We start from the raw sequence: 27,638 nt of genomic DNA on the forward strand, positions 1-27,638 counted from the left end.
GAGTGCCGCTCAACGACCAGGCAAACGCCGAATTTCTTCTGCTGCACAGGCGGGAAAACGTCGCGTGCATGTCACCATTAACACTTCCGGGAAAGAAAGAGCAACCATTATTTTATGCGCAATTTTTGCAGTGGTACTCGTCATTAGCCTCTCGCAAATTCTGAGCCACTTTCAGCATACGCTGATGTATGTGTTCGCCATACCTTGAATACGTCTACATCTCGCCAACTAGCCTATACGGTCCCGAACTGATCTTAGTTTTTGTTATGTGAATTTTGGAAGTTTAATCAACCACCAGTTATCTAGCACGACGAATCAAATGACCTACTCAACTCCACTTCATCGTAATTTCCCCAACAGTATCTGCTGTTTGCATTTGCTCTTTTTCCTCATATTGCCGTCGTGCCGTCTGTTAAAAAGCTGTTAGATTACTTTTAACATTTATTTATTTTATTTAAGAGATACTGCAATCCTAGGCCCAAACAGGTAGCCATACAACAAAATACAAAAAGAACATAGCGCGCAAGAAAATTCAGACATGATAAAATAGGAAAAGTAATAACACCAGAAAAAACGCATCTTTGGCAAGGCGACAAAATACAGCACCAAAATAAATAAACGTGGTTGCATAACCCGCTTTCGAACGCTTTCATATTGTTACGTTGCAGAAGTCACATATACAGATGTATTTACAATATTTGCAAGAGAGACAACGATGCATAATTAAGATGGCTGTCGAGACCGATTTCACCTCTACACGTCAAATCGTCTTCTGACTGGCGCCACTCTTGGTGGCATCCTGACATACCTCCACCCCCCCCCCCCCCCCCCCCCCTGTAAAGGCTACGTCTCGACGTTAACTGTAAGGGAGGTCGACTCCCGGCAAAGTAAAGGCTTCAGTTGGGACACATGCACAATTTCTGTGGGGACACGCGAGTCCAGCAGAGTGATCTCGTGGTCGACATCGCCAAGCTCACGCAAGATAGTGTAGGGACCTGTGTAGCGCGGCACCGACTATTCAGACAAGCCGATGCGGCGACATGTTGTCCATAGGAGGACAACGAATCCAGGAGAAAATTGAACGTCCTGATGTGAGCTGTCGTACCGGGCCTTCTGCGCGGCCTGAGACACAGTGAGCCGGTAGACGGCAATCTGGCGTGCCGTGCGAGCCCGGGCGATGACGTCTTGAACGCATTCAGTGGGAATCTTCGTTGTCGAGCAAAGAAGGAGCGCGTCAATGGTCACAGAGTGGTGGCAGCCGAACAGGAGGTAAAAGGGTGGAAATCCAACGGTCTCTTGATGGGACGAATTTTAGGCGAAGGTCACGAAGGGTAACGTGCTGTTCTAAGCACGGTGGTCTTCGGAAACGCAGACAGCATTTCTGTCAATTAGCGATTGAGCCGCTCCGTCAGTCCGCTTCCCTGTGGGGGGGGGGGAGGGGGTAAGTGGTGGAAACCTTGTGCTGAGCAGAAAAGGAGCGAAGTAAGTTTTCCACTACGCGGGACAAGAAGGTGCAGCAGCGATCAGTGCACTCCTCATTGGATTGGATTGGAGCCAAATTTATTTATGCCTGCAGTTGAGCGCTCGCGCGCCCCGACGAGGGCCTACATCATCTACGAAGTCGCCGTTACTCGGCGCGGGTCTCCGCTCGCCGTTGCCGGCTCGCTCGGTCCGTGCCTTTCGAGCGCCTCGAGGACCTGCTGGATGGCCCAGAGCTGATCGTCTCGGTCGCAGCTCTTCGCGGCTGCCTCCAATCGCGGTAGGAGCGTTCTTGATTTTGCTTCTTCTGGATACTTAACGCAGTCTCACAAGATGTGCGTGTATTCTACGGTCTCCCTCCAGCAGACTCTGCACTTATCGGTCGGATATGTCTCGGGGTACATGCGATTTATCAGTCTCGGGCTCGGTAGTCATTCGGACTGGAGCTGTCTCAGTACTACCGCCTCCGCGCGATTCAGCCTCGGGTGCGGGGGTGGGAGAGTCCTGCGAGCCAGGCGGTAGGCCTTCGTGATCCTTCGGACTCCTAAAAAACTTTACACCCTTTGGGGCGCATCTTGTCCCACAACAATTATCACCATCTGTCCTGCCCGCATCCTTTCTTTATCGGTGCGAGCCCGGTACTTCCAAGTCATGAACGGCATGCGCGTTATCAGCGTGACATAGCGTTGTCGATAGGAAAGTAGCGAGCGCAGAATTTTCAAGAAAGGAAACGCAGGCAAGGCTAATGACAATTATCGTTGTAGGACAAATATACACCACAAAAGGGTGCAACTGTTTTTAGAGTGTGAGGAGCTGCTGGTTAGCCCCGTGATAGAGGATGACATCATGTGAAAGGAAATCTGTCACCTCTGTTGCGCAGTTTGTGCGCAAAGCTCACGTGATCGCTTACCGGGTGGCGTAATCAGTCGCGACAACGATCCACGTATTGCGAAATTTCGACGTCGGAAAATCCGATGGGTGAATCTCCGCATGGCTGCCATTGCCTGTTTTCGAGCAGACGCTCTTTGGACGCTAGAGCCAAGGTCTCCTTCAGTTAAGGCCATAACAGGAGGGCGACGCTCTAGCTAAATGGTGGCGCACATGATTGTTTACGTTGTCATGGTAACATCAAGCACAGAGCGGTACAGGCCAGGCCAATACAAGCGGTGCCGTACGCGGTCGTAAATAAGCGAAACGGCAAGGTGGCCTGCAGTAGGGGGCATCATGCAACTTCTCAAAAACTGATGCCGGAAAATGGCGTGGTAAAAGAAATAAAATTTCTGGTCCTCCAGGCGTAAGCTGCGGCTGTAGAGACCGTCATCGCGGAATACGAACACGCGCAGCGTGGGCTCCCAATGTCCTGAATTGAGAACATCGATAAGAACACGTAAGCAGTCATCATGCCGTTCAGTGTGGATGTCGTGCAGACAAGAAATGGCCAGGACGCAAAAGTCGGTCTCATGCGCGTCATATTCAATGCAATCTACGGGATGACCGGAAGGGCAATGGGCGTCCTTATGCAAACGGCCTGTCTTGTATAAAACAGCAAATGAATATTATTGGAGCCGCAGCGCTACTTTTCCCAATCGCCCAGCTGGCTGGCGCATGCAATTACATGCTCAGCGTTACGCTGCCACTGAACAAGTACAGCCCCAATTCCTTGGCCACTGGCATCCTTGTGAAATTAAGTGGCGGCAGATGGATCATAAAGAGCCAGCAATGGTGGAGCCGTGAGCCAACGTACGCGGGTGGAAAAGGCTTTGGTTTGAGCAAGGCCCCATGTGAAAGCAACGTCTTTCTTAAGTAAGTCGGCGAGTGGGTGAGGGGTATTGGCGAAAATTTTGATGAAATGACGGAAATACGAGCATAGCGCAACAAAGCTTCTTACGTCTGCGGCGGAAGACGGAACAGAAAAGTCCTGGACAGCGCGAATGTTACAAAAAGAGATGAGGCGTGGAGACAGGACACAAGAGTAGAGAAGTGGACAACACGAACGCCGGTGTTCTACTCTTGTGTCCTATCTGCACGCGTCACCTCTTTTTTGCTTAATGAATCCTTACCAACTAGCTCAGCTGTCTGTCTTTCTAAGCGAATCTTAGCCGCGACGTAAGGAGTCCATCATCGAAATTCATAGCCGCTATGTAAGGAGTCCATCATTCTTTCGAAGGTTGCCGGGGCATTAAACAGGCCGAATGGCATAACCTTGAATTGGTAGAGGCCGTAAGGTGTTATGAAGGCAGTTTTATCACAGTTTATGTTATCTACTGAGGTTCGCCAACAGCCTGATTGGAGGTCTATCAATGAAAAGTACTTGTCTCCTTGCAAGCAGCCCAAGGCATCATCAATACATGGCAAGGGGTAGACTTCCTTGTGTCTCATTTGTCGAGGTGTCTATATCAAAAGCACCAGCTGCCGTCCTTCTTCTTCACAAGGACGACAGAATACGCCCATGGACTGCAAGATGGCTCGATAACGCTTTAGTCGACATCTTATCGACTTCTCGTTGTATCACTTGTCGTTCAGTATGTGAAACACGGTACGGTCGTCATCGTATCGGATTGGTGTCTCCAGTCTAAATACAATAGGTAGCCACCAATGTCTGGGGGAGAGGGTGGCCGACCAGGTCAAAAATGTCGCGGTAAGTTTCCAAGAGTCGGCAGAGGCCAGCAGTTTGTGCCCAAAGAAGGTCACGGGCAACCATCTTGCTAAGTTCGTCTGTGAGAGTCGGTGAATCGGAGGACCTTGTAGAGGGCGACGGAATTTCGACGTCAAGAGCCGATATTTCGCAATTGTTCACAGGCGAGATGTCGCCCAAAGACATGCCTCTGGGTAGAATTTCAATCAAGCAGTTTATAATAAGGAGAGGGAGCGAAGTCTGATTACTTGTAACAGTGGGCACGTTATGAGGAACAGCCAAACTTATTTCGAGCAGTATGTCAGCGGTGGGACATAGTACAATAGACACCATAAGGAACGGATCGGAACGACAGTAGAATGATGTACGTAGGGGCTTGAGGCGACAGGCGGATGTCTTCGGGCAAGTGGTGGAATATAACAGCCGTGGGGCAGTTCAAGCTGAATGACACTAGACACGCAATCAAAGAGGGCTGTATGGGACGATAAAAAGCCTAAGTCAAGTAAGGGCCTCGTTTCAAGACAGCAAACAAAACAGTCGTTAGGTGCCCCGCAATGCCAATGCGAGGGGTGCATATACCAAGCATGGTAGAGTTCCTCCGTCGGCGACGCGGACGGTGCGTGATGCAGCGGATGTGGGAATTTTGTTCAGGTGTCGGCGCAATTGGGCGCTTATCACGGAAACGTCCGTGCCAGTGTCAGTGAGTGCTTGGACACTGAAGCCGTCGACTGAAATGACCATCAAGTTTTGTTTGGTCGGCAAAGTGATCAGAGGGTTTTGCGCTCGAGTCGTCGATGCACCGTCATCTCCGGGAGCTTCATCGTTTAGTTTTGGGAAGATGGACGTCGGGGCTGCATCAGGGACAGTGGACAACGAACCTGCGACGACAGGGACGATGGTCGACGAGCTGGTTGCGAACGGGACTGGTAGCGTCGGAATGACCAAGAGAGACTGTTCCAGGGAGCGCGAGCGTTCTTGTTTGGCTGTTGTAGTGCCAACGTAGACTGGCAACGACGCTCGTTTTGTTCGGTACGATAATTAGTGAATGGCGGTGGTAGAAGGGAGGAGGCAGTAGGGTTTTTACAATGGCGAGAAACGTGACCAATACTCCGGCAGGTGAAACACATTCGCCGATCATTTGCGTGCAGGTTACTGCGGACTAGTCGCCGGACCTGGCACATGACACATCTGTGAAGCGTCAATGGCACACGCAGACTGAACTCCAAGATTAGCGAGTTCTTCGCGCACTGTTGTCTGCACAAATGGTGCTGTAGGCAAGTTGTTCGGTTTACTGGGGCGGGAAAAGAAGGCTGCAGGAGCCATGGCTTCAAGTTCTTGCCGCACTATTCGTGTGAGGTGATCTCATGATGATGGTCGCTGCTCTCCTAGCCTGTATTCACAAAAGGAAGTCGTAGCAGTGTTCGGCAGACGTGCTAACGGCTTTGCAATGCGGCGGCTCTAGGCCTGCTCAAAGCGTTGACAGTCTGTTATGATGCCCTGTACTATTTCACAACTTTTGCACGTGAGTAGGTTGAAAGCATCGTCAGCGATCCCCTTCAGTACATGTCCAACCTTGTCTGGCTCAGTCATATCACCGTCGGCCTTACGGTACAGAGTCAGCACGTCCTGGATGTAAGGGGCGTATGATACGGTGGATGTCTGGGCACGGGTCGCTGCTGCTTTCTTAGCGGTGCTCTTTGGCCCAGCGAGACGGCCGAAGCGAGACGGCCGGCGAGACGGCCGAATCATGCTTAAAAAGAGAAAAGAAACAGAAAGAACGAAACGACATTTTGAAAACATGCGCTCTGCACAAACACGCACACACAAAATTAAAGGAAATACCGAAGCACATCCGCCAGGTTAGCATTAAGGCCATGAATGTGGTCTAAGCAGTTTTTCAAGCAAAAACATCAATAGTGTAATAAAGTTTAATAGTGCACAATCAAGCACATGGTGCTTAAAAAATCATTCGAGAGAAAACAAAAGAGAGGAAGCTTCTATACAGAGCATTTAAAACAAAGATCACCCACAAACTCAAATAAACATTTCGAAAACATGCGTGCGGCGCGCACGAAATTAAGCACAACCACGAGGAAGGATTACAACCAGTTTGCCAAGCGAAGAGAATCAACGCCGTATCGATCATGGGCAATGCGCAAACATCACGAAATAATACTGAAAATAAAAAAGCGAACCGCAACCAAGCACAAGATTGCAATTTGTTACGAAAATGGGAATGGGATAAAGAAGCAATCCAGTGATAGTACAAGAACAAAGTTATGTGCAATAGCATCTCTTTCACCAAGACAACCGTTACACATTTCATCGGCCATCACCAGCAAATATTAGGAAAGTAAATACATTGTATAAGTGCAGGAATGTAAGTAAACGGAACTAGCGTTTAAATGAGAGAGTGTGCGCGGCAGTGGCGATGGTACTAGATGTTAAATGTATGTTCTAACTTTGCAGTCAAAGCAGACACTGTTTCGGCGTCTGTGATGTCTGGATTTAAGCGATTCCATTCGCGTATCGTAAATGGAAAAATGATTGCCCAAACGAGTCATTGTTGAAAGAATATTCAGTTAGTGTGTATTTATGCTTACAACGTGTCGGAGGAGAGTGTGAAAATGCGACGTACTTAGTCACATCTATCTTATAGATTTCATGCCGCGGTTGGTACAAAATCTTGGAACGTGCCTGCTTTGCCCTTGTGGATTGTGTCCTAATACCAGAAGAAGCCAGAAGGTTAGTGGGAGAGTCCATGCGCTGATACTTGTTATACATGAATCTTATGGGTTTGCGCTGTACTGACTCCAGTTTTGTTATACTATTTAGGGAAGGAGGGAACCAAACTATGTTAGCATATTCTAACACTGGTCTGACGTAGTGTATGCTAGTAGCTTTGCGGACGCGGGTGCCATTCTTAAACATCTTTTTACATAGAACAGCTTGCGTAGTTCGGCTGCCGTAATGCGGGCAACGTGTGTGTCCCATCTGAGGCCAGACTTCAACGTAACGCCAATGTACTTATGCTGTTCCACATTGGCTAGTGGTTTACCATTAATAGTGCAAGTGAATTCGGATGGGTTCTGTTACGTGTTACTGCAACGGTTACAGATTTTTTTTTCATTAATGAACATTTGCCGTTTAGCGCACCAGTCTACTAACCTATGAAGGCATGCATTGAGTTTAAGGTGGTTTGTGATGGGGTGAATTTTCTTATAGATAATGCAGTCGTCTGCGAAGAGCTTGATACGGGAGTCCATGTTTTGTGTAATATGGTTTATAAAGATTAAAAATAATAGTGGTCCCAGGACAGAACTTTGAAGAAATCTTGAAGTTACAGGAACTGTTTCTGATTTAACACCTTCGAAAAGCATAAACTGTGAGCGGTTTGTTAAAAAAAATCTTTCATCCATGATAAAACCAATCCCTCTCCAATTGCACGTCTTAGTTTTGCGATTAACTTACGGGGACATGCGCAATTAAAGTCCTTTCATAAATAAAATAAAATCATATTCATTTGGCCGCGATTATTGATGTTATGTGCGAGGTCATGAACTGCCTTGGTTAGCTGGGTAATAATGAACAAACCCGCTACGAAATACATGCTGAAAAGAAGACAAAAAATGTTGTTTCTCAAGAAAAGCGGTTATGTGTTTTAAGATAATGTGTTCGAATACCTTACACAAAGTGCTAGTTCGAGATATGGGACGGTGATCTGGTACTGATGGCTTATCTCCAACTTTGTGAATGGGTATTATTTTTGCAATTTTTCAGTTGTCTGGTAGTTGAGACAAAGTAAGTGATTTACAGAAAATTAACGCAAGATACTTACTGCACCATTCCACATATGTTCTAAGAAACTCATTTGGAATATCTTCTGGGCCACTGGATTTTTTAGGATCACTGAAATTGAGCAGTAAGTTGAGTTTTCGTGCATCTGTGACTTCAAGACAATCGATGCTTGATGGACCAAAGGATAAAATGGGTGGAATAACACCGTGATCTGTGGTTAAAACAGAACGAAAAAATTGTATGTATTAGCTTTTTCCTCTCTTTTCTCGGGACCCTTGTGCGACGCCATGGAATTATTAGTGCGAAGGTGTCTTCAAAACCTGTTACGATTGCTTTTAATCAAACTAGGAAGGGTGACGTTGACGTAGTATTGTTTGTATTTTTTTGCTTTCTGTCTGAACTCTGCTTTTGCGCAGTGTGGTTTGTGCCGAATGGAAGGCTCACAGCCTGTGTTTTTCACCACCCTGTGCAGCCTTTCCATTCTTCGTTTTGCCTGAATCACTTCACGTGTTATCCAAGGATTATTCACGGTTGATTTCCTCAGTTTCCTTGGTATGAAGTTAGTAATACAGTGGATAGCAGCAGATTTGAACCTGAGGCAAAATAGATTAGTATCACTGGCTGCGTCGGAAGCTAGCTGTGAAATAAATTCAAACTCATGGGCGAGAGGGTTTAGCACACTGTTATCTTCTGCCCTTTTAGAATCAATTACAGTTGGTCCACGCTGTTGATCTGCAAAGCTAAAGCCGAGCGGCAGCAAGGAGATGGGTATGCTATGGTCAGGTATGCCCTCAACTACATCATTTCGAACCTTGTCTATTGGAAACTGCTGACCAATAAGTATCAAGTCAAGTATGTTTTTATTGGTGTTATGTGTGCGCGTTACAGATGATGCAATTTGATAAAGGTTAACGTTCAACATTAGGTCTATCAGTGCGTCCGCGGCAAGCGATGTGTGAATAAGTGTATTTCAATCAATGTCTGGAATGTTAAAGTCTCCCGTTAGCACGACACGAGAGCTTCTCCAATATCTTCTCCAATAGAGAAGTTGTTTTTTTCATATTTTAACCTTTTTTTAAGTATGGCTCATTTCTGCCTGAAATCGAATAGCTTGAAAATTTCTGGCCTATGCTTGTTCCGTTCTGATCTTCCTAGACGATGTACGCGTTCGATAGTCGCCGGATTCAAGCCGAGAGTGTCATGAACAACAGTTTTGTTCACTGTCTGTTCAATAATTTCACTCCTCTCTTCGTCAATTTCTGGCAGGCCATAAAGAAATAAATTAGATCGCCTACTCCGATTTTCTAGGTCATCGACTTTCCTTTCCAAACTTTCATATGCGCGCTTCATGTTGACAATTTCCTCTTGACATAGGTCAACCTTCGAGTCTTGTTAAGGCATCTAGTTTTTTATCGATGTCAGCAAGCGGCTTTTCCTTGATGAGTTTAATATCCGCAGCGATTTCCTTTGACGAGCTTGCGACTTGTTCTAGGGTAGGTCCTGGATTCGTTTTCATGTCGCCACACAGGATCAGTAATTTCCGCATGAGCAGTTTGACGTTACATAGGACACCTAAGCACTGCAATGATCTTTTGTATGCTTGTTTTTTATGGACAATGAATGAATGAATAAAGCCTTTATTTTAAGGAAGGGGACGGCTAAATTCTTTATTTATGCTTCTTATGCTATAGGCGCATAATCGCTTCTTGTTCACGATTTGTTGCAACTGCTGTAATCGGCTACGTGGTCAGGCAAGTACGCAGGAGAGTCCGGCCCCCCCCCCCCCCCCAAATAAAAAAAAATTAAGCTGCATACTCCCCCCCCCCCCCATCCGCCCAACGCACCACTCCCCACACGCATTCCTAAAGCGTCGACAAATCAATCTACTCGGCTGTCAACATTTTGCTGCTTTTACAGCGAAAGCAGTGTATGTCTAACTTCCGTAGTATTTTACGGCTTCCACTGACAGAAAAAAATCATGATGTGGTCCGTCCTGGTGATGTGCAAAAAGGGTAAAGAACAATGGCACGTACCCCTGTGGACTCGGGAACCTATAAAGCGCCCTTCGGAATTTTCGGGATCGGCCTACCTATGGGAAGTTCTTAATGCCTGCTTCACCTCCGCAGCGGGTGGGCCCGGTATTGCAATATCTTCGCGATCGGCCTACGTATGGGGAGTTCTTAATGCCTGCTTCACCTGTGCCGCGGGTGGGCCCGGTATTGCAATATCTAAGGTATTGGCCTGCGCATGGGGAGTTCTTAATGCCGGCTTCAACTCCGCCGCGGGTGGGCACTGTATTGCAATATCTTCGCGATCGGCCTACGTATGGGGAGTTCTTGCCTGCTTCACCTCCACCGCGGGTGGCCCCGGTGTTGCAATATCTTCGAGATCGGCCTACGTATGGGGAGTTCTTAATGCCTGCTTCATCTCCGCCGCGGGTGGGCCCGGTATTGCAATATCTTCGAGATCGGCGTACGTATGGGGAGTTCTTAATGCCTGCTTCACCTCCTCCGCCGGTGGCCCCTGTATTGCAACATCTTCGAGATCGGCCCACTTATGGGGAGATTTTTAATGTCTGCTTCACCTCCACCGTGGGTGGGCCCGGCATTGCAATATCTTCGGGATCGGCCTACATATGGGGAGCTTTTAATGCCTCCTTCACCTCCGCCGCGGGTGGGCCCGGTATTGCAATAGCTTCGGGATCAGCCTACATATGGGAAGTTCTTAATGCCTGCTTCACCTCCGCCACGGGGGGGGGGGGGGGGGGGGGGCGGTATTGCAATGTCTTGGAGATCGGCCTGCGTATGGGGAGCTTTTAATGCCTGCTTCAGCTCCGCTGCGGGTGCGCCCCCGTATTTGCAATATCTTCGAGATCGGCCTACGTATGGGGAGCTTTTTAATGCCTGCTTCACCTCCGCTGCGGGTGCGCCCAGGTATTGCAATGTCTTCGAGATCGGCCTACGTATGGGGAGCTTTTAATGCCTGCTTCAACTCCGCCGCCGGTGGGCCCCTGTATTGCAATATCTTCGAGGTCGGGCCTACGTACGGGGAGTTCTTAACGCCTGCTTCACCTCCTCCGCCGGTGGGCCCTGTATTGCAATACCTTCGAGATCGGCGTACGTATGGGGAGTTCTTAATGCCTGCTTCACCTCCGCCGCGGGAGGGGGGGGGGGGCGGTATTGCAATGTCTTCGAGATCGGCCTACGTAATGGGGAGCTTTTAATGCCTGCTTCACCTCCGCTGCGGGTGCGCCCAGCATTGCAATATCTTCGAGATCGGCCTACGTATGGGGAGTTTTTTAATGCCTGCTTCAACTCCGCCGCGGGTGGGCCTTGTTATTGCAATATATTCGAGATCGGCCTACGTATGGGGAGCTTTTAATGCCTGCTTCACCTCCACCGCGGGTGGCCCCGGTGTTGCAATATCTTCGAGCTCAGCCTACGTATGGGGAGTTCTTAATGCCTGCTTCACCTCCGCCGCGGGTGGGCCCGGTAATTGCAATACCTTCGAAATCGGCGTACGTATGGGGAGTTCTTTAATGCCTGCTTCACCTCCTCCGCCGGTGAGCCCTGTATTGCAAATATCTTCGAGATCGGCCGACTTATGGGGAGATTTTTAATGTCTGCTTCACCTCCACCGTGGGTGGGCCCGGCATTGCAATATCTTCGGGATCGGCCTACATATGGGGAGCTTTTAAATGCCTGCTTCACATTGTGCCGCGGGTGGGCCCGGTATTGCAATATCTTCGGGATCGGCCTACGTATGGGGAGTTCTTAATGCACGCTTCACCTCCGCTGCGGGTGGGCCGGTATTGCAATAACTTCGGGATCGGCCTACGTATGGGGAGCTTTTAATACCTGCTTCACCTCCGCCGCAGGTGGGCCCGGTTATTGCAATAGCTTCGAGATCGGACCTACGTATGAGTAATTTCTTGATGTCTGCTTCACCTCCGCCGGGAGTCAACCCGGTGTTGTAATATCTTCGGGATCGTCCTACGTAATGGGGAGTTTTTTAATGCCTGCTTCACCTCCGCCGCGGGCAGCCCCGGTGTTGCAATATCTTCGAGATCGGCCTTACTTATGGGGAGCTTTTAGTGTCTGCTTCACCTCCGCCGCGGGTGCGCCCCCCCGGTATCGCAATAATCTTCGGGATTGCCTACGTAAGGGGAGTTCTTAATGCCTGCTTCACCTCCGCCGCGGGTGGGCCCTGTATGACAATATCTTCGAGATCGGCCTACTTATGGGGAGCTTTTACTGTCTGCTTCACCTCCGCCGCGAGTGGGCCCGGTATTGCAATATCTTCGAGATCGGCCTACGTATGGGGAGTTCTTAATGACTGCTTCACCTCCGCCGTGTGTGGGCCCTGTATTACAATATCTTCGAGATAGGCCTACGTATGGGGAGCTTTTAATGTCTGCTTCACCTCCGCCGTGGGTGGGCTCGGTATTGAAATATCTTCGAGATCGGCCTACGTATGGGGACTTCTTAATGCCTGCTTCACCTCCGCCGAGGCCAGTTTTCTCTTCGATTCCGTGCCTACGCGAATAACTCAAGATGAATTCATTTGTCACCATCTATTGCTGCAGCCATGGAGTAGTTTATAGTTTTAATTATCATATTTATCTTATTTGTAATGCCCAACACAATTTTTATGTCACCATGCATTCAACAATCACGCGCATTTCTGTTGCTTCGTTAGTTCAACATTTGTTGAACAAGGGGCCAAGAAAGGTATTTGGTTTAGAGTCGGCTGGTCTGTATGGTCGTGGAATGAGTTGCGGCCGCAGAAAACGCCAGTTGCCTTTAACTTTTCCTTTCGCTTCATTATTTCATCGAGTGACGGCTCGCCGCGACGCTGGCAGATCCTCGGAACCGTATATCCGTGATATGGGTTAGACAAGGTGGAAAATAAAATATTGCGAAACAGCGTCGATCATCGGACCCTGCAATAACAGGTAAACCCATGAGCATTATGACTGTCACCCGTTACCTCGTCTGGTGTTTCCCTAATTATACAGCGCTTCTCGTGCAAAATCGGCAACTGGTAACAAGAGTCGCAAAAAGATGAGAAATTAAGCGATCTACTAAGGGAGAAAGCCAAGGCAACAGCCAAACAGGGAGGAAACGCGAAAATTGTTAGTGAGGATATTTATGGATCAACATCTTTTTATGGAAAAGGAAGTAGAGAAAACGCCGCTGGAAGTGGAGAATAATTCTGTGTGGCTTGAATGGCGCTTCTACAGTTATCGATTGAGCCGCCTGGCATAGCGACTTCCCTGCTGTGCTAATGGGGGGAGGGTGTTTCTAACCTTCCGCGGTGGGCGCAGTACGTCTAGAACCGCAGCGTCCAGCGCTCTACCCGGTTGTACGGGACTGGTGACCACGCATCGTTACGCAATTTCCCAAATAACAACTCGAGTCGGTTTTGCTACTTTGTAGAGCAGTAAACGAAGGATACAAAAGAACTGTGATTGTTCCGCAAATATACATTTCTCTGTAATTCTTCCATAGCTAATTAAAAAAAATGCTACTAGAAATCTTTATTGTGCACTTTCGCTTGTTAACTTATTCTTGGCAAGGTTCTTCCTGCGCATGTTTCAAGCGCGAGTCCATTTAATGTGGTCCTTTGTGTGCCAAGTCAAAAAGAGGTGCATCTCACAGGCGTACCTGTGAGATACATGTTATTTCTATTCTCTTTTGTGGCTTTACGCGTCTTTATGGCAAATGGTGGGCATTATTCACATTTGTACTAGAAAAGTACCCTCCCCCTCATTTGCATGGAAAAGTTACCTTGTGTTGCCCTTCCCGCCCTCCGAAAAAACAATCCTGCGTACGTGCCTCTATGTGGCTATGGTGTTGGGCTTCAATTCCGCGACGAGATCGCGGGATCGAATCCCGGCTACGGCGGCAGCCATATGGATAGGGGCGAAATGCGAAATGCACTTAGTTTAGGTGCACGTTAAAGAACCACAGGTGGTCCAAATTTCCGGAGTAACCCACTACAGGGTGCTTCATAATCAGATCGTGGTTTTGGCGCGTAAAACATCATAACTTAACTTGCTGTAATCTGCGCTTTATTGTGTTTAGTTTGGAAAGGAGGACTTCCTTTTGTATGTTAATACCCTGTAATCTTTCTAATCATCACAATAAAACCCATTCTGATTTTGTATCCATCACAACCCGACGAGGCCAACATTCACGACCTACATTCTAATGCAAAGCTGCCTCTACCATTTACTGCATTCTTACAATTTAATACTATTCAGGAATCCTGAACCTACGCTGAGGCTTCATTCCCCACTGTCTGTATGTCGTCTGCTGTGCGGAAACTAATCATTTTATCCTAAACATCACATCTGGCGATATCGGGACTTCTCTAGGGGCAAAGTGTTATGGAAATATGTTCACCATGCAGGGTGCAGTCATGAACCTATAAATTAAGTTCTGGGGTTTTGCGTGCCAAAACAACGACATGACTGTGAGGCGCGCCGTAGTTGAAGAAGCGTGCACCCAACGCGCGGCGCGTTTTTTTTTATTTCTGTTGAAATTCGGCCGGAGTGACCGGGATTAAAAGCTCTACCGTCGGGCTTAGCAGCACAGCTTCAAATCTACTGCCACCATGGCGGGTTACCTGAACTATTATGTAGCCGTTCTGAACATATCGTCTCGAAGACAGCACCTTGTTGCATAAAGTCCAAGTGAATCGATATTTCAATTCCTCAGTGGATTTGGAGTAGGGACAGGAAGTGCTTCATACGAACGTGCTTAGATGACGGGGAGATAGTGTATCTTAGCGCCTTGAAAGTACCGGGTCCTCTCCAACACCTAGGTATCAGCCTAGCGACCGGCGCCTTCTGGGAAAGTCCCGTAGAGAGTCTTTGCATAGAAGTAAACGAGTGGTCGCTTGATCTCCAAAGGTTGCTTGGTGGGTCGACACCCCGAATGATGGGTTCCACTTGAAGGCTTGATGATACGTTGTTATAACGGCGCGTGTGAGACTTCGCTACATCAGCGTGTTCCCACCTATTTACGAAAAAAAAATGGCTGTGGCTTAGCTAAGGTTAAGCCTAGGATGCGAAGCATACTAGCCTTTATTTTAGTTGTTGAACCACTGTTTAGCCTGTTGAACTGCTGTTGCTTGGCTATATTTGGTTCGGCTAGACGAAGAAAGAACTCATGCAGGCGAGCGCACGAGCTGAGACTCGGCTATGTAGCTACGCGGCCGCAAGCGAGCGCACGAGTTGAGCCTCCGCTTTTGCAGCTGTTATGACGTCATATGGTAGCTACGCGGCCGCGCGCGGCGCAGCAAGGAAGAACGTGGTTGTGCGGCTAGTATGCTTCGCATAAAATAATACACCACACGCAGTTATTAGTGATTTTAGAAGACAAGCTCTGTAGTAACTCTAAGGGTGAAAGAAGCGTGAAAGAAGCCTGCGAATGCGCGCAACGTGCCTCGAGTGGCCAGTCGCGCAGAAAATTTGCGTGTGTTCGCGGGCTTCTTTCATGGTCGGAAAAATACTATTATGTAGCACGTACTGAGCAACAGGAAGCAGTATCGGGTTCGTCTAAAATTTTCTCATTCACACTTTTCTACTAATTAGAATAATTTAGAAATGAATAATTAACAAATACTAATTATGAAATTAGGCGGAATGCAACAAAATAATCCAAGCACCTCAATGTGACGGCAAACAACATTACCTTGGCTCTGTCCAGCTACGTGGCATTTGCATATCTTTAAGTCTTCGTGCATGATATCTTTAAGTCTTCGTGCATGATATATTGCCGTTGTCCATAATCAAAGCACATCTATTTCGTTTTCTCGTCAAAAGCTGCACCTTCTTATGTTAGATGGCATCTTTAAAAGTGCGATAGGACACTTCAGATTACCTCTGTCTAGTTGAGGTACAATATGGAACGTAACAGTACTGTCATGCGTTTTGTTATGGCGTTACATTGCCGGCAGAATGTAATGCATTTCACAGTCACTCACGATACGTATAGCTAAAATGGCGGTACCAAAATCCTTGATGTGCGTTCTGTTTTGTGTCTGGCTTGCTACGTCAATTGTCTGAAAACTCTTAACATGTGTCGCGTATGTGTCTTGCAGCCGGAGGAGTACATGGCCAGGTTCATGGCTGGGCGGGTGGCCCAAGTGTACAATCACACCATCACTGGTAGGTTCACTGCACTGAACATCCTCGCTTCTACATTGCGGTTGTTTGCAGCCACCTGGCACGACTACACAGAAAAGACTAGAATGTACGCAGCAGGGATCCGGCGGCTGTCTCGCGCGTTGTAATTTTCAATTCCAATAGCATTCTTGCCATTGGCAAACAGTTTGCTTCCTGACTGTGCTGCTGTCCACCTCGAAAAATGTGGGTGGATCGCGAAGGTAGTGAATTCTGAGTAATGTGGGCACTTGGCGTGGGCACATGGCACTGGTTATGTGCCGCTGTTCGATAAACCCCTTTGATGCCAATTTATGTCACTGCGTCACTACAGGTATGCGCGAACTTCGCGCCTGCGCCGTTGGAAGGCGCAGCATGTCCAGGGAGGATATCCGAGAAGATATGTAACGCAAAAAGCATTGATTCACAGTGGAGGAAAAAAACTAGGAAGCTTACCAGCAAGTATGCGACCTGGCAACAAAAAAAATCAAGCGGAAAGTCAGAGAGGCTGAGATACTCTCGTCGGTAGCGGCACCGGAAAAGAAACCTGCTATGAGTAACTACTTAAGAGGAAAAAACGAAATCAGAAAAAAACATTTAAAATAGCTCAAAGGAAGCTTTTGAAGCGAGATCAAGATGCCTTAGAACACGCACTTCTAAAGCGAAATATAAGAAGGAAGAGGAACCATGTGCTTGGCTGTGGTAAAGCTAGGGAAAGGATGGAGCATGTTTATTAGATTGTGAAGATATCTCCCAGCGATCAATTTAGGCATCTCTGGCCTCCTTGAAGCCCTTGCGTTAACCTAAAGTAGGGGGAAAGTAAACATTTCCGCAGTACAGATTAGTAAGCAGCGATTGGAATACTACTCGATGAAAAATAGGAAAACGACAAAAAACGGAGGCATGCAAAAACAAAGTTGACAAGAGGGGTTCAGAAAGTTTGGTTGTTGCAATTCATCGCAGGGGATTTTTCCCTTTTCCGTTTTTCCTTTTTTTAACATAGGTAACACATTAGGCAGTATAATGTGAGTTTGGTGGCGCAACCCTCCGCCCCGTTCTAAAGGGGACACTCAAAGCATCCATCCATCCATCGGCGCCAGAGCGAAGCCGACACACCTCGCAGATAACGCGATTCGGCTATACGTATACTTGAATAGACATCCTAGGGCGCCATAACGTAAAACTATTCCAATATGTTTTTATTCCAATCTCCTGACGTTCCATAACCGCTGATGGGTGGTGACCTGTACGGTTGTGTGAACAGACCAATCAAACACTCTCCTCGTTTATAGTAGGTCACTTTTGTTTGCTTGAAAAACGAATAACATTGCCTACACTGAGCAGCTTGTCTTATTTAATTGGTCGACAAGAGGCGAGGAGCACGCTCAAGTGTAGAGGAATTCGATGGGGCAGAGCCAGTGCACTGAAAATCGATAACCGCGTGAGGAGGGTGGTGCCGGCGTCTGCGATTGGTCCGTTTTCCTTTACTTAGCTTGCGGTGGCTGGTGGAAAATCGCGGTGGCGTGCAACGGAAGCTTAATAATGGCGCTAAAACGTATCCTCAGCAAAGAAGAATTGGCAGAGCGAAGTCGGAAACGCACCGAAAGTGCTCGAAAACGTTACACGGCCACGCAAAAAGCTTTATTATACGCAAATGAACCCATGCTCTCCGGCCGGTGCGAGCAGTCAGTTCCTGAGTGATCGGTGGCAGCCATCTTTTATTCCTTTCGGAACGGGGCAGCATGCTGCTGTCCAGAAGAAAATTCAGTTTTGTTCGGCATATTAATGCATCTTTAACGCGTACACGTCACTCTGACGCGGTGAGTTTTCGCAGTTTGTGACGTCGCCTGACAGGCAGGTGAAGTGGGTGTAGCCCGAAAACTTTTCATCAATAGCCGAGGGCTAATGGCGAAAAGGCTTCGAATAAGAAATAACTATTTTTCTTGCGTTTGGTCAAATCATGCATAATCAGTGAGTAAATGTCATATAAGATGTGGAGCTATCGCGGTTTTCCTGTCGTCATGTGACATACAGGTGAAGGCGGGGGGGGGGGGGGGAGGTGGTCCAAGAAAGTTTTTGACCATTCGCAGAGGGCTGATTGTAGAACTGGAATAGAAAAGTTCAAATTAGTTTTACGTTATAGCGCCACCAGACGAGTTTCGCCCGAACTTTGTGAGACAAGCAGCATTACATTGAAAGTATTTCTTTTTAGAAAGAGTGAGAGAACGCAATAAGTGCCCACAAACAAAAATAAAAATAAGAACGCATATTGCTTGTCCACTGGAAAACGCTGACGGCTGCTATTGACTACTGTCGTCTTTATTAAGACGCGCTGAGCGCAATTATTACCAGGGTTTATTGTAAAAAACACGAGCAACACGACACGCTTCAGGAAAATATTACATTTTCTGAATAAAAATGATAGTTCAGAGACCACAATAAAAATAAAGTAAGGCGAAGAACTCGACACTGATCCTCTTAGAATAACTAACGCATTCAGTTAGCATTTTTGTGCGTCTATGGATACGCAGCAGCTGGAGGCTCCTTTACCTGTTATACCTCGGTGTAGTGATTCCTTTTATCTGTATTCGATGACTGCAGATGAAGTTCACCAGGTCATCACATCATTAAAGACTACAAGCGCTGGCTTAGAGCACATTTATCCTTGTAAAGTAAAACTAATTTCGCATGAAATATCGCAAGTTTTGGTACTAATAATTAAGAAACTGTTCTCTGCAGGGGTATCCCCGAGCTGTCTTAAAGCTGGTAGAATAGTTCCTGTCTTCAAGAAAGGTGACCTGACTTCAGTGGGGAATTACAGGCCAATTTGTATCCTTCTTTTTTTGGTAAAGTGATTGAAAAGCTATTTCACACTCGATTATTGGTCTACCTAAAGAAATTTGCCCTTTTGTCTCCACAGCAATTCGGATTTCACCAGAGATATTCAAGCGAACTGGCACTTATCACTCTAACAGAAAAAAATCAAGCAAGCTATTGAGAGAGGTTTTTTTTTGTGGGTTCTGTATTCATTGATCTGACAAAGGCATTCGACACGATAAACCGTCGCATACTACTTGGTAAACTGGGATCATTTCGTATATCTTGTCCTCCACTAACTTCATTGGAGACTACTTGAGTAACCGGTCTCAAATTGTACAGGTTAACCGACATTTCTCAGCATCCAAGCTAATTAACGTAGGAGATCCACAGGAATCAATTTTCGGCCCACTTCTATTTTTGGTGCTTGTTACTGACCTACCTACTATTGTTGCTAAGATCAAGTGCATACTTTACGCTAATGAAACGACCATATTTATATCCAGTAAATCAATTGTCACACTCCAGTCGAACATTAAGAACGACTTAAAAATATTACTTTATGGTGCCAAAGTAATCACCTGCACATTAATCCCACTAAAAGCGCACTTATCGGTTCCATTCGCAGTGAAATCTGATCGACGTCCCACCTTCTGTTCACATTGGTGATTCCGTCATACAGGTTTCGAACGAAGCGCGGTTCCTCGGCATCATCATAGATACTGAACTAAAATTTCATGGGCCCACCCGATCACTTGTAAGCGAGATTGCATTTAGCATCCACATTGTCGTCAAGACAAGAACTTATTTTCCAACTCGCATCGTAGGATCTTTGTTTTTTCCTGATATTCACAGCCATCTTTCGTATTGTGTATGATCGTGGACCAATACGTATTCTACGCATATTGCACGTCTACAGCGACTTCAGAACCAAGCTATGAGACAAATGACTGAGCCCATTTGGTTTGTCCTGCAGGTCACCATTTCCTAAACTTAACATTCTCCCGTTACGACAATTATTCCATCAGAAACTATCTATAATTGCATATAGGCTCATCGCACACATCTTCATTGAATGTATTGATCCTGAGCACCTTACTTCTCTTGCATAGCAGTATGTATTTATTACCTTTCGAAATATTATCATCACACAACTTTCATACTCTCCGCGCTCACCAAGAAATGTTTCATTCCGGAATTAACCGACTCATCTTAACTTCTTAATTACCTATCAATATGGACGTCATTTTGCTTTATACCTTTTCTTTTTGTAGAAATAATTAATATTATTGATAATGAAACGAGCTTCGTCTCTCATGTCGGGTTGGTTATTCGTGTTGATATTCGTTTTTATTCTGCTTATTCACACGCTTCCGATTATATTTCCTGTTTTTTGCGTAATTAGCATTGCCATTAAAATATGTATTCAATTTTCTGTTATAGATAATCGAATCGACTTGCCTAATCTTCATTCTAATTATTCACATTACCGTACTTGTTTGCTATTTTTGTACAATAATCATATTTATGTAATCATAGAAGGTCCCTCTGGCAGTTTCTAAACTCTGGGGCCTCCTGCTGTAATACCATTACAATATAACTCGAACAAGACTGTTGAATTAAACTTGACTTCCACAACAACCATATAAAAGTCTGGTAAAACTGCTTTCTAGCTGCTGTGATTTCTATAAAACCTGCCGCTACATTCACTGGCAACTTTGAATCTTGGCATCGGGCAATTTAATGGGCGAAAGCCCAACCCTACTGTGGAGCGAGGCCTGCGCCAGTGAGTAGTGAACGCCGTCTTGAACTCTGCCAATAGCTCGCGCGATGTGTGCTTGATAAGAAAGCAACTGTAAAAGCGGAAATGGGCTGGCCACGTGGGTTGGTCTTTGTGGTGTGCTATCGTAAGAACAGTTCTATTGTACCAAATTTCTGTGGACTGGAGAATGCCCTTCTTATGGTCAATATAGGGAATGGTTATTAAAAGGTTGTTTTGTACCGATATACTACAAAAGCCAACCTGCTGTGCAGCCTTTGAGGAATGGAACCACCTAAAGTATGGGCCTTTTCGCCTCCTTCCCATCTGTCAGAGTCCAACATTAGTATATTGATCTTGGCTACTAGGCGCGAAAACACACACGACACAAGGAAGGGGACGAGACAGAGCGCCTCTCGTCTCGTCCCCTTCCTTGTGTCGTGTGTGTTTTCGCGCCTAGTAGCCAAGATGAATTGTGACCAACTCGCCCAACAAGACGTCCTTTTAAATTAGTATATTGGTAACGGGCGAGATACAAGTGCTAGGATTGACAATGTTCTGTCGATTCTATTTATTCAGGAGATTGGGATACCTGAAAGTGGAGTACTCATATGTATTCTTTTTATTAAAACGATGAATTCTCGCCGTTCATTCATTTCAAGAAGTATGTTTTATTCTACTTGTGTAGATGACGTGCAGATATAGCTCAAATCTGGTAACCTCACAATCTGCGAGTGCCAGGTTGAACTTGTGAATTAAATGTCGAGATGGTCACAGAATGACTTTAGCTAAATCACTTCAAAAGCTTCTGCATCCTTTCTTCAGGAACCTGAGGCCTTCTCCCAGACGCCTATATTTAGCTGCATGGTCAGAACTTAGCTCTAAACAGAGAAGGCAGATGTTTAGGCACCATTATTGACACTAAATTAACATTCATATCACACACAAGCTATGTTGGAAGCAAGTGCCTGAAGATAATGAACATATTAGGATATTGTGCACCCAACATGAGTTAGTGACATGAATTGCTTCATGCATATCTACAAAATCACTGTGGTTATATCACTGTAGAAAGTTATGCTCCGGTGTACATCGGTAATTATGAGCATGTGAATTACAGAAGTCGCAGTTAAACGGGTAGTGAAGTATGTTTCCGCTACATTTTTTCTGCGCTTGGCGCACACGCAAGGCCATCTTGTGGCCGGCACAGAAGACCCCTCCTCGTAACGTACGGCGCTGCCCCGACAGGTGGCGCGCCACTCGCCCGCTTCCCCCTTCGTCTCGTTAGAGCGCATTGGGGCCGTACGGGGACCGGTGCGAGGATGGCCCAATAGCTTCGTGTTTAATAACTTTTCTCGCCCTCTCCCTTTCCAACTTCCAGCGTGCGTCACTCGAACCCTCGTGATTAGGCGACGCGGGTCCTCTTTCCGCTCACAGCGCGATTCCTAGGTGTAGCGTCCGATGCGGGACGCCTCTGACGTGATCGCTGCGCCGTAGCGCATCTGGTGGGAAAGCGTCCCCTACGATGTGTGCCGTGCTGCTGGCGAGGAGTCATGCGTCTGCGTGGTGCTCCCAAGCGAGATAGAGGACGATCGCATCGAGGCGTCAGCCCCATGATCGCGTCCGCCTTAATGGCGCGTCGCGGCCCGGCTGTTCGTGCCGATCACGACATTTGGCTCGCGTAGACCGTTTCTCGCTCCGAAACACCGAGTTCTTTGGTTCGTTCCACCTGTTCATGCGCACGTTTCGTTGCCGCGCCGAACGCTGCGTGGCTCGGCGCTCACCGTGTGTCCTTGTGCGACTCAAGAGCATGCCGAGCGAATGAGTAGGCGGTGCGAACGGGGTGCAATAACGCCATCGCGTTCCACTCTTGAAGGCGAAGCTTAAGCATTTTCCAATTTTTTGCTTAACAGGATCGTAACACTCTGTTGGTTATATAATCCACCAGATGGCACACTGAATTGGTTGGTTTTGTAAAACTTGATATCTCAGCTACCTGAGCCCTACATGGTGCTTGGGCATTTAAATGCCCACAATACGCTCCGGGCCGACTCGCAGTGTTATGCCAGAGGTCGCCTCATTGAAGATTTCCTACTGTCAACTGGTACCTGCCTCTTCAGTAAGACGGAGCCTACCTTCTACAGTGCTACCCATGACACGTACTCTGCAATAGATTTAGCAATTCGTTCTCCTTCATATCTACCACATTTCTTATGGTCAGTGATAAAAAACCCACACGGAAACGATCACTATCCTATCGTTCTAAATACGGCAGAACAATTGGGACGTAATCTTTATCCGCCTCCGTTGAAGCTAGAGAGCGCTGATTGGGAACAATATCGGGAACTTGCATACGCATCTCGCAATTCTATTGATAATAGAAGTATAGATGATGATGTCTGATTTGTGACTGCTGTCATAATTGATGCGGCGATAAACTGTAGACAGCAGACACATGGCTCTGCAACCAAGAAACGAATTCATTGGTGGAAGGACGCATGTAGAAACGCACGGAAAAATCACAATAAAGCTTGGGGCCTTTTGCGTCGTTCGCCCACGATAGTCAACCTTGCAAATTTCAGGCAAATGAAATTCAAGTGGTGGCGCATACGACGTCAAGCGCGCAGGGAAAGCTGGAAAAAGTTCGTTTCACGAATGGATTCTTATATGAATGAAGCTAGAGTTCGGAAGACATTGTGAAAATTATATCGCCGGCAATCGAATTCACTTCCTTTGGTGAATGATCAAGGTGAAAGTTTGGTAGACGAGGGTGACGCCCTTGGCATCCACTTTGGAAATATATCCAGTTTGGTCCACTACTGCGAGTCTTTCCTTATACGTAAAGCTATGGCAGAAAGAAAGGCATTGAATCGTAAAGGTGGTAAAGATGAACCACACAACCGTCCTTTTCCTCTTGTCGAGTTTAAGGCTGCTTTGAACAGCTGTAGCAACTCCTCAGCTAGAGGTGACAGAGTTTATCTGTCACTTTCTGTCAAATGACATTACTTTCCCTTTTTATAGAGTATGAACTGACGGATACGTACCTTCCGCATGGAAGGAAGCTATAGTAATTCTTATACTAAAGACAGGAAAGGACCCATCCTTAGTATCAAGCTATAGGCCAATAGCAGTCACCAGTTGCGCCTCTAAGCTTTTCGAGAAAATAATTAATCGACGATTCCTGTATTGTCTGGAAAATAAGAATACACTAGATATAAATCAGCGTGGGTTTAGAGAAACCAGATGAACAGTTCATCACCTTGTTTAAATAGAAGCAATTATAAGAGATGAATTTGTCCACAAACAATATTCTTTGTCAGTCTTTTTTGATATGAAGAAAGCTTATGATACGACATGACGCTATTGAATACTACAATATCTTTTATGAGGGTAGGAGGCAAGATGTTGAATCCTACTGAAAGTTGCCTCTCAAATCGGACTTTCCGTGTTGAAATTGGGAACACTTTATCAACCCATTTCACACAGGAAACTGGCATACGTTAGCGAGGTGTCGTGAGTTGCACATTGTTTATTGTTAAAATGAACTGGCTTCGTTCTACCATACCACCAACAATTTCTTACTCTCTTTACGTCAACCATACACAGATAGGTTTTAAGCCTTTCAATCTGGCAATCTGTGAAAGACAAGTCTAGCTTGCGGTTAAAAAAATGTTGAAATGGGCAGACGGGAATGGCTTCAGGATCAACGCTCAAAATAGCACTCGCGTGCTTTTCTCTCGAAAGAGAGGTTTCGCTGCGCATTCTGTTATTGACCTGCGTGGCGTGCATTTGCCTGTACATATGGAGCACAATTTTTTTGTGGTATAGCTTGAATCGAAATAATATTTTATCCCCCTCATTAAATACCTCAAAGCAAAGGGCCTAAAACCAGCTAATTTATTAAAGATTTTGTCACACATTACTTGGGGCAGTGACATCATCATCATCATCGTCAGCCTGGCTACGCCCACTGCGGGGCAAGACCTATCATATACTTCTTCAACTACCCCGGTCATTTCCTAATTGTGGCTATGTTGTCCTTGCAAACTTCTTAATCTCATACGCCCACCTAACTTTCTGCCACCCCCTCCTATGCTTCCCTTCTCGTGGAATCCAGTCAGTAACCATTAATGACCATCGGTTACCTTCCCTCCTCATTACATGCCCTGCCAATGCCCATTTCATTTTTTTTTGTTTCAACTAAGATGTCATTCACTCGCGTTTCTTCCCTCCCCCAATCTGCTTCCTTCGTATTGCTTAAAGTTATACCCATCATTCTTTTTTCCATAGCTTGTTGTGTAGTCCCTTTTAATTTAAGTAGAACCCTTTTCATAATCCTCCAGATTTCAGCCCCATAGGTGAGAACTGGTAAGACAAAGCTGTTGTACACATTTCTCTTGAGGGATAATGGCAATCAGCTGTTCATGATCATAGAATGCCTGCCAAACCCACCACAACCCACTTTTATTCTTCAGATTACTTCAGTCTCATGATCCGGGTCCGCGGTCACTATCTGCCCAAAGTAGATGTATTTCCTTACCACTTCCAGTGCCGCGCTGCCTATCGTAAATCGCTGTTCTCTTCCGAGACTGTTTTACTTACTATAGTGTTCTGAAGATTAATTTTTAGGCCCATCCTTCTGCTTCGCCTGTCCAGGTCAGTGACCATGCAATGCAATTGGACCCCTGAGTTACTAAGTCAGTGAATCGCAAGTTACTGAGACATTCTGCATTAACTGTTATCTCTAATTCTTCCCAATTCAGGTCTGTGAATACCTCCTGTAAACACGCTGTCAATAGCATGGGAGAGATCGTATCTACCTTCCTGACGCCCTTCTTTATTGATATTTTGTTGCTTTCTTTATGGAGGACTACGATGGCTGTGGAGCCGCTATAGATGTCTTTCAGTAATTTTACATACGGCTCGTCTACACACTGATTCCGTAATGGTTGCATGACTGCTGAGGTTTCGATTGAATCAAACGCTTTCTCGTAATCAATGAAAGCTGTATATAAGGGTTGGTTATATTCCTCACATTTGTCTATCACCTGATTGATAGTGCGAATATGGTCTATTTTTGTGTAGCCTTCACGAAATGCTGCCTGGTTCTTTGGTTGACAAAGGTTTAAGGTGTTCCTGATTCTATTTATTTATTTATTTCCTCAAAGGTCTCTGTTGAGACATTACATGAGGGAGTGGGGAGTTAGTGACAAAGATTACCTGATTACCTGATTTGCGATTACCTAGTAAATACTTTGTTGGCAACGGACAGTAAGCTGATCTGTCTATAATTTTTCAAGTCTTTGGCATCCCCTTTTTTATGGATTAAGATTATGTTGGCGTTCCTCCAAGATTCTGGTACGCTTGTGGTCATGAGGCATTGCATATACAGGGTTGCCAGTTTCTCTTGAACAATCTGCCCACCATCCTTCAACAAATCTGCTGTTAACTGATCCTTCCCAGCTACCTTCCCCCTTTGCATAGCTCCCAGGGCTTCGTTTACTTCTTCGGGCTTTGCTTGTGGGATGTCAAATTCCTCTAGACTGTTTCTTCTTGCGTTATCGTCGTGGGTGCCACTGGTACTGTATAAATCTCTATGGAACTCCTCTGCCACTTCAAATGTGTTATCCATATTACTAATGACATTGCCGGCTTAGTGTCTTAACGCATACATCTGATATTTGCTTATTCCTAGTTTCTTCCTCACTGCTTTTAGGCTGCCTCCGTTCCTGAGAGAATGCTCAATTCTATCGATATTATATTTCCTTATGTCAGCTATCTTACGCTTGTTGATTAACTTGGAAAATTAAGTCAGTTCTAATTTAGCTGTAGGGTTAGAGGTATTCATACATGTGCGTTTTTTAATCAGATCTTTCGTCTCCTGCCATAGCTTACTGGTATCATGTCTAACGAAGGTACCACCGATTTCTATTGCGCACTCCTTAATGATGCTTATAAGACAGTCGTTCACTGCGTCATCACTAAGGTCCTCTTCCTGAGGTGAAGCCGGATACCTGTTCTGTAGCTTGATCCGGAATTTCTCTTTTTTCCCTCTTACCGCTAATTGATCGGCTTGTTACGTAGCAGTTTCTTCCGTTAGCTCCTCAAGTTTAGGCTTATTCGAGATCTCACCATCCTATGGTACTGCAGGGCACCTTGCCGAGCACGTCTACATCTTGTATGATGCCAGGGTTAGCGCACAGTATGAGGTCCATTTCATTTCTAGTCATGCCTTTCGGTTTCCTCCACGTCCACTTTCGGCTATCGCGCTTGCGGCAAAAGGTATACGTTATCCGGAAATTTTTCCGTACAGCAAACTCTACTTATAACTCGGCCCTGCTATTGCTCCAACCTATGCCATATTCCCCCACTGACTTGTCTCCAGCCTACTTCTTGCCTACCCTGGCATTGAAATCACCCATCAGTATAATGTATCTAGTTTTGACTTTAGCCATCGCCGATTCTACATCTTCATAGAAGCTTTCGACTTGCTGGTCATCATGACTGGATGTAGGCGCGCAGACATGTACGACCTTCAATTTCTACCAGTTTTTTTAACAACAAGACCAGCCACCCTCTCGCTAATGCTATAGAGTTCCTGTATGTTACCAGCTATATCCTTATTAATCAGGAATCGGACTCCTAGTTCTCGTCTCTCCTCTAAGCCCCGGTAGCACAGGATGTGTCCGCGTTTTAGCACTGTATATGCTTCATTTGTCCTCTCACTTCACTGAGTTATATTATATCCCATTTAATGTCCGCTTATTTCTGCACTGCTAGACTCGCCTCACTAGACAACGGTCTAGCGTTAAACGTTGCCAGGTTCAGGTTCTAGTGGCTGCCTGTCCGGATCCAGAGATTCTTAGCACCCTCTGCTGCGTCACAGGCCTGACCGCCGCCGTGGTCAGTTGCTTCGCAGCTCCTGGAGACTGAGGGCCGGGGACTGATTGTTGTATTCATATAGGAGGTTGTGGTCAAGT

The 27,638-nt window shown here is 46.2% G+C and overlaps 1 protein-coding gene across 1 annotated transcript in view; it reads left to right on the top strand.

Annotated features, from left to right (window-relative positions):
- LOC135905197 (uncharacterized) overlaps positions 1 to 27,638 on the top strand; it is a 285,140-nt gene that overhangs the window by 86,297 nt on the left and 171,205 nt on the right. Inside the window, exon 10 of the mRNA XM_065436218.1 lies at positions 16,022 to 16,088. Coding sequence (XP_065292290.1) covers positions 16,022 to 16,088 — 67 coding nt within the window. The remainder of the gene's footprint in view (positions 1 to 16,021; positions 16,089 to 27,638) is intronic.

This window comes from Dermacentor albipictus, chromosome 3 (assembly GCF_038994185.2).
Source record: "Dermacentor albipictus isolate Rhodes 1998 colony chromosome 3, USDA_Dalb.pri_finalv2, whole genome shotgun sequence".
In the NCBI taxonomy this organism is placed as follows: domain Eukaryota; kingdom Metazoa; phylum Arthropoda; class Arachnida; order Ixodida; family Ixodidae; genus Dermacentor; species Dermacentor albipictus.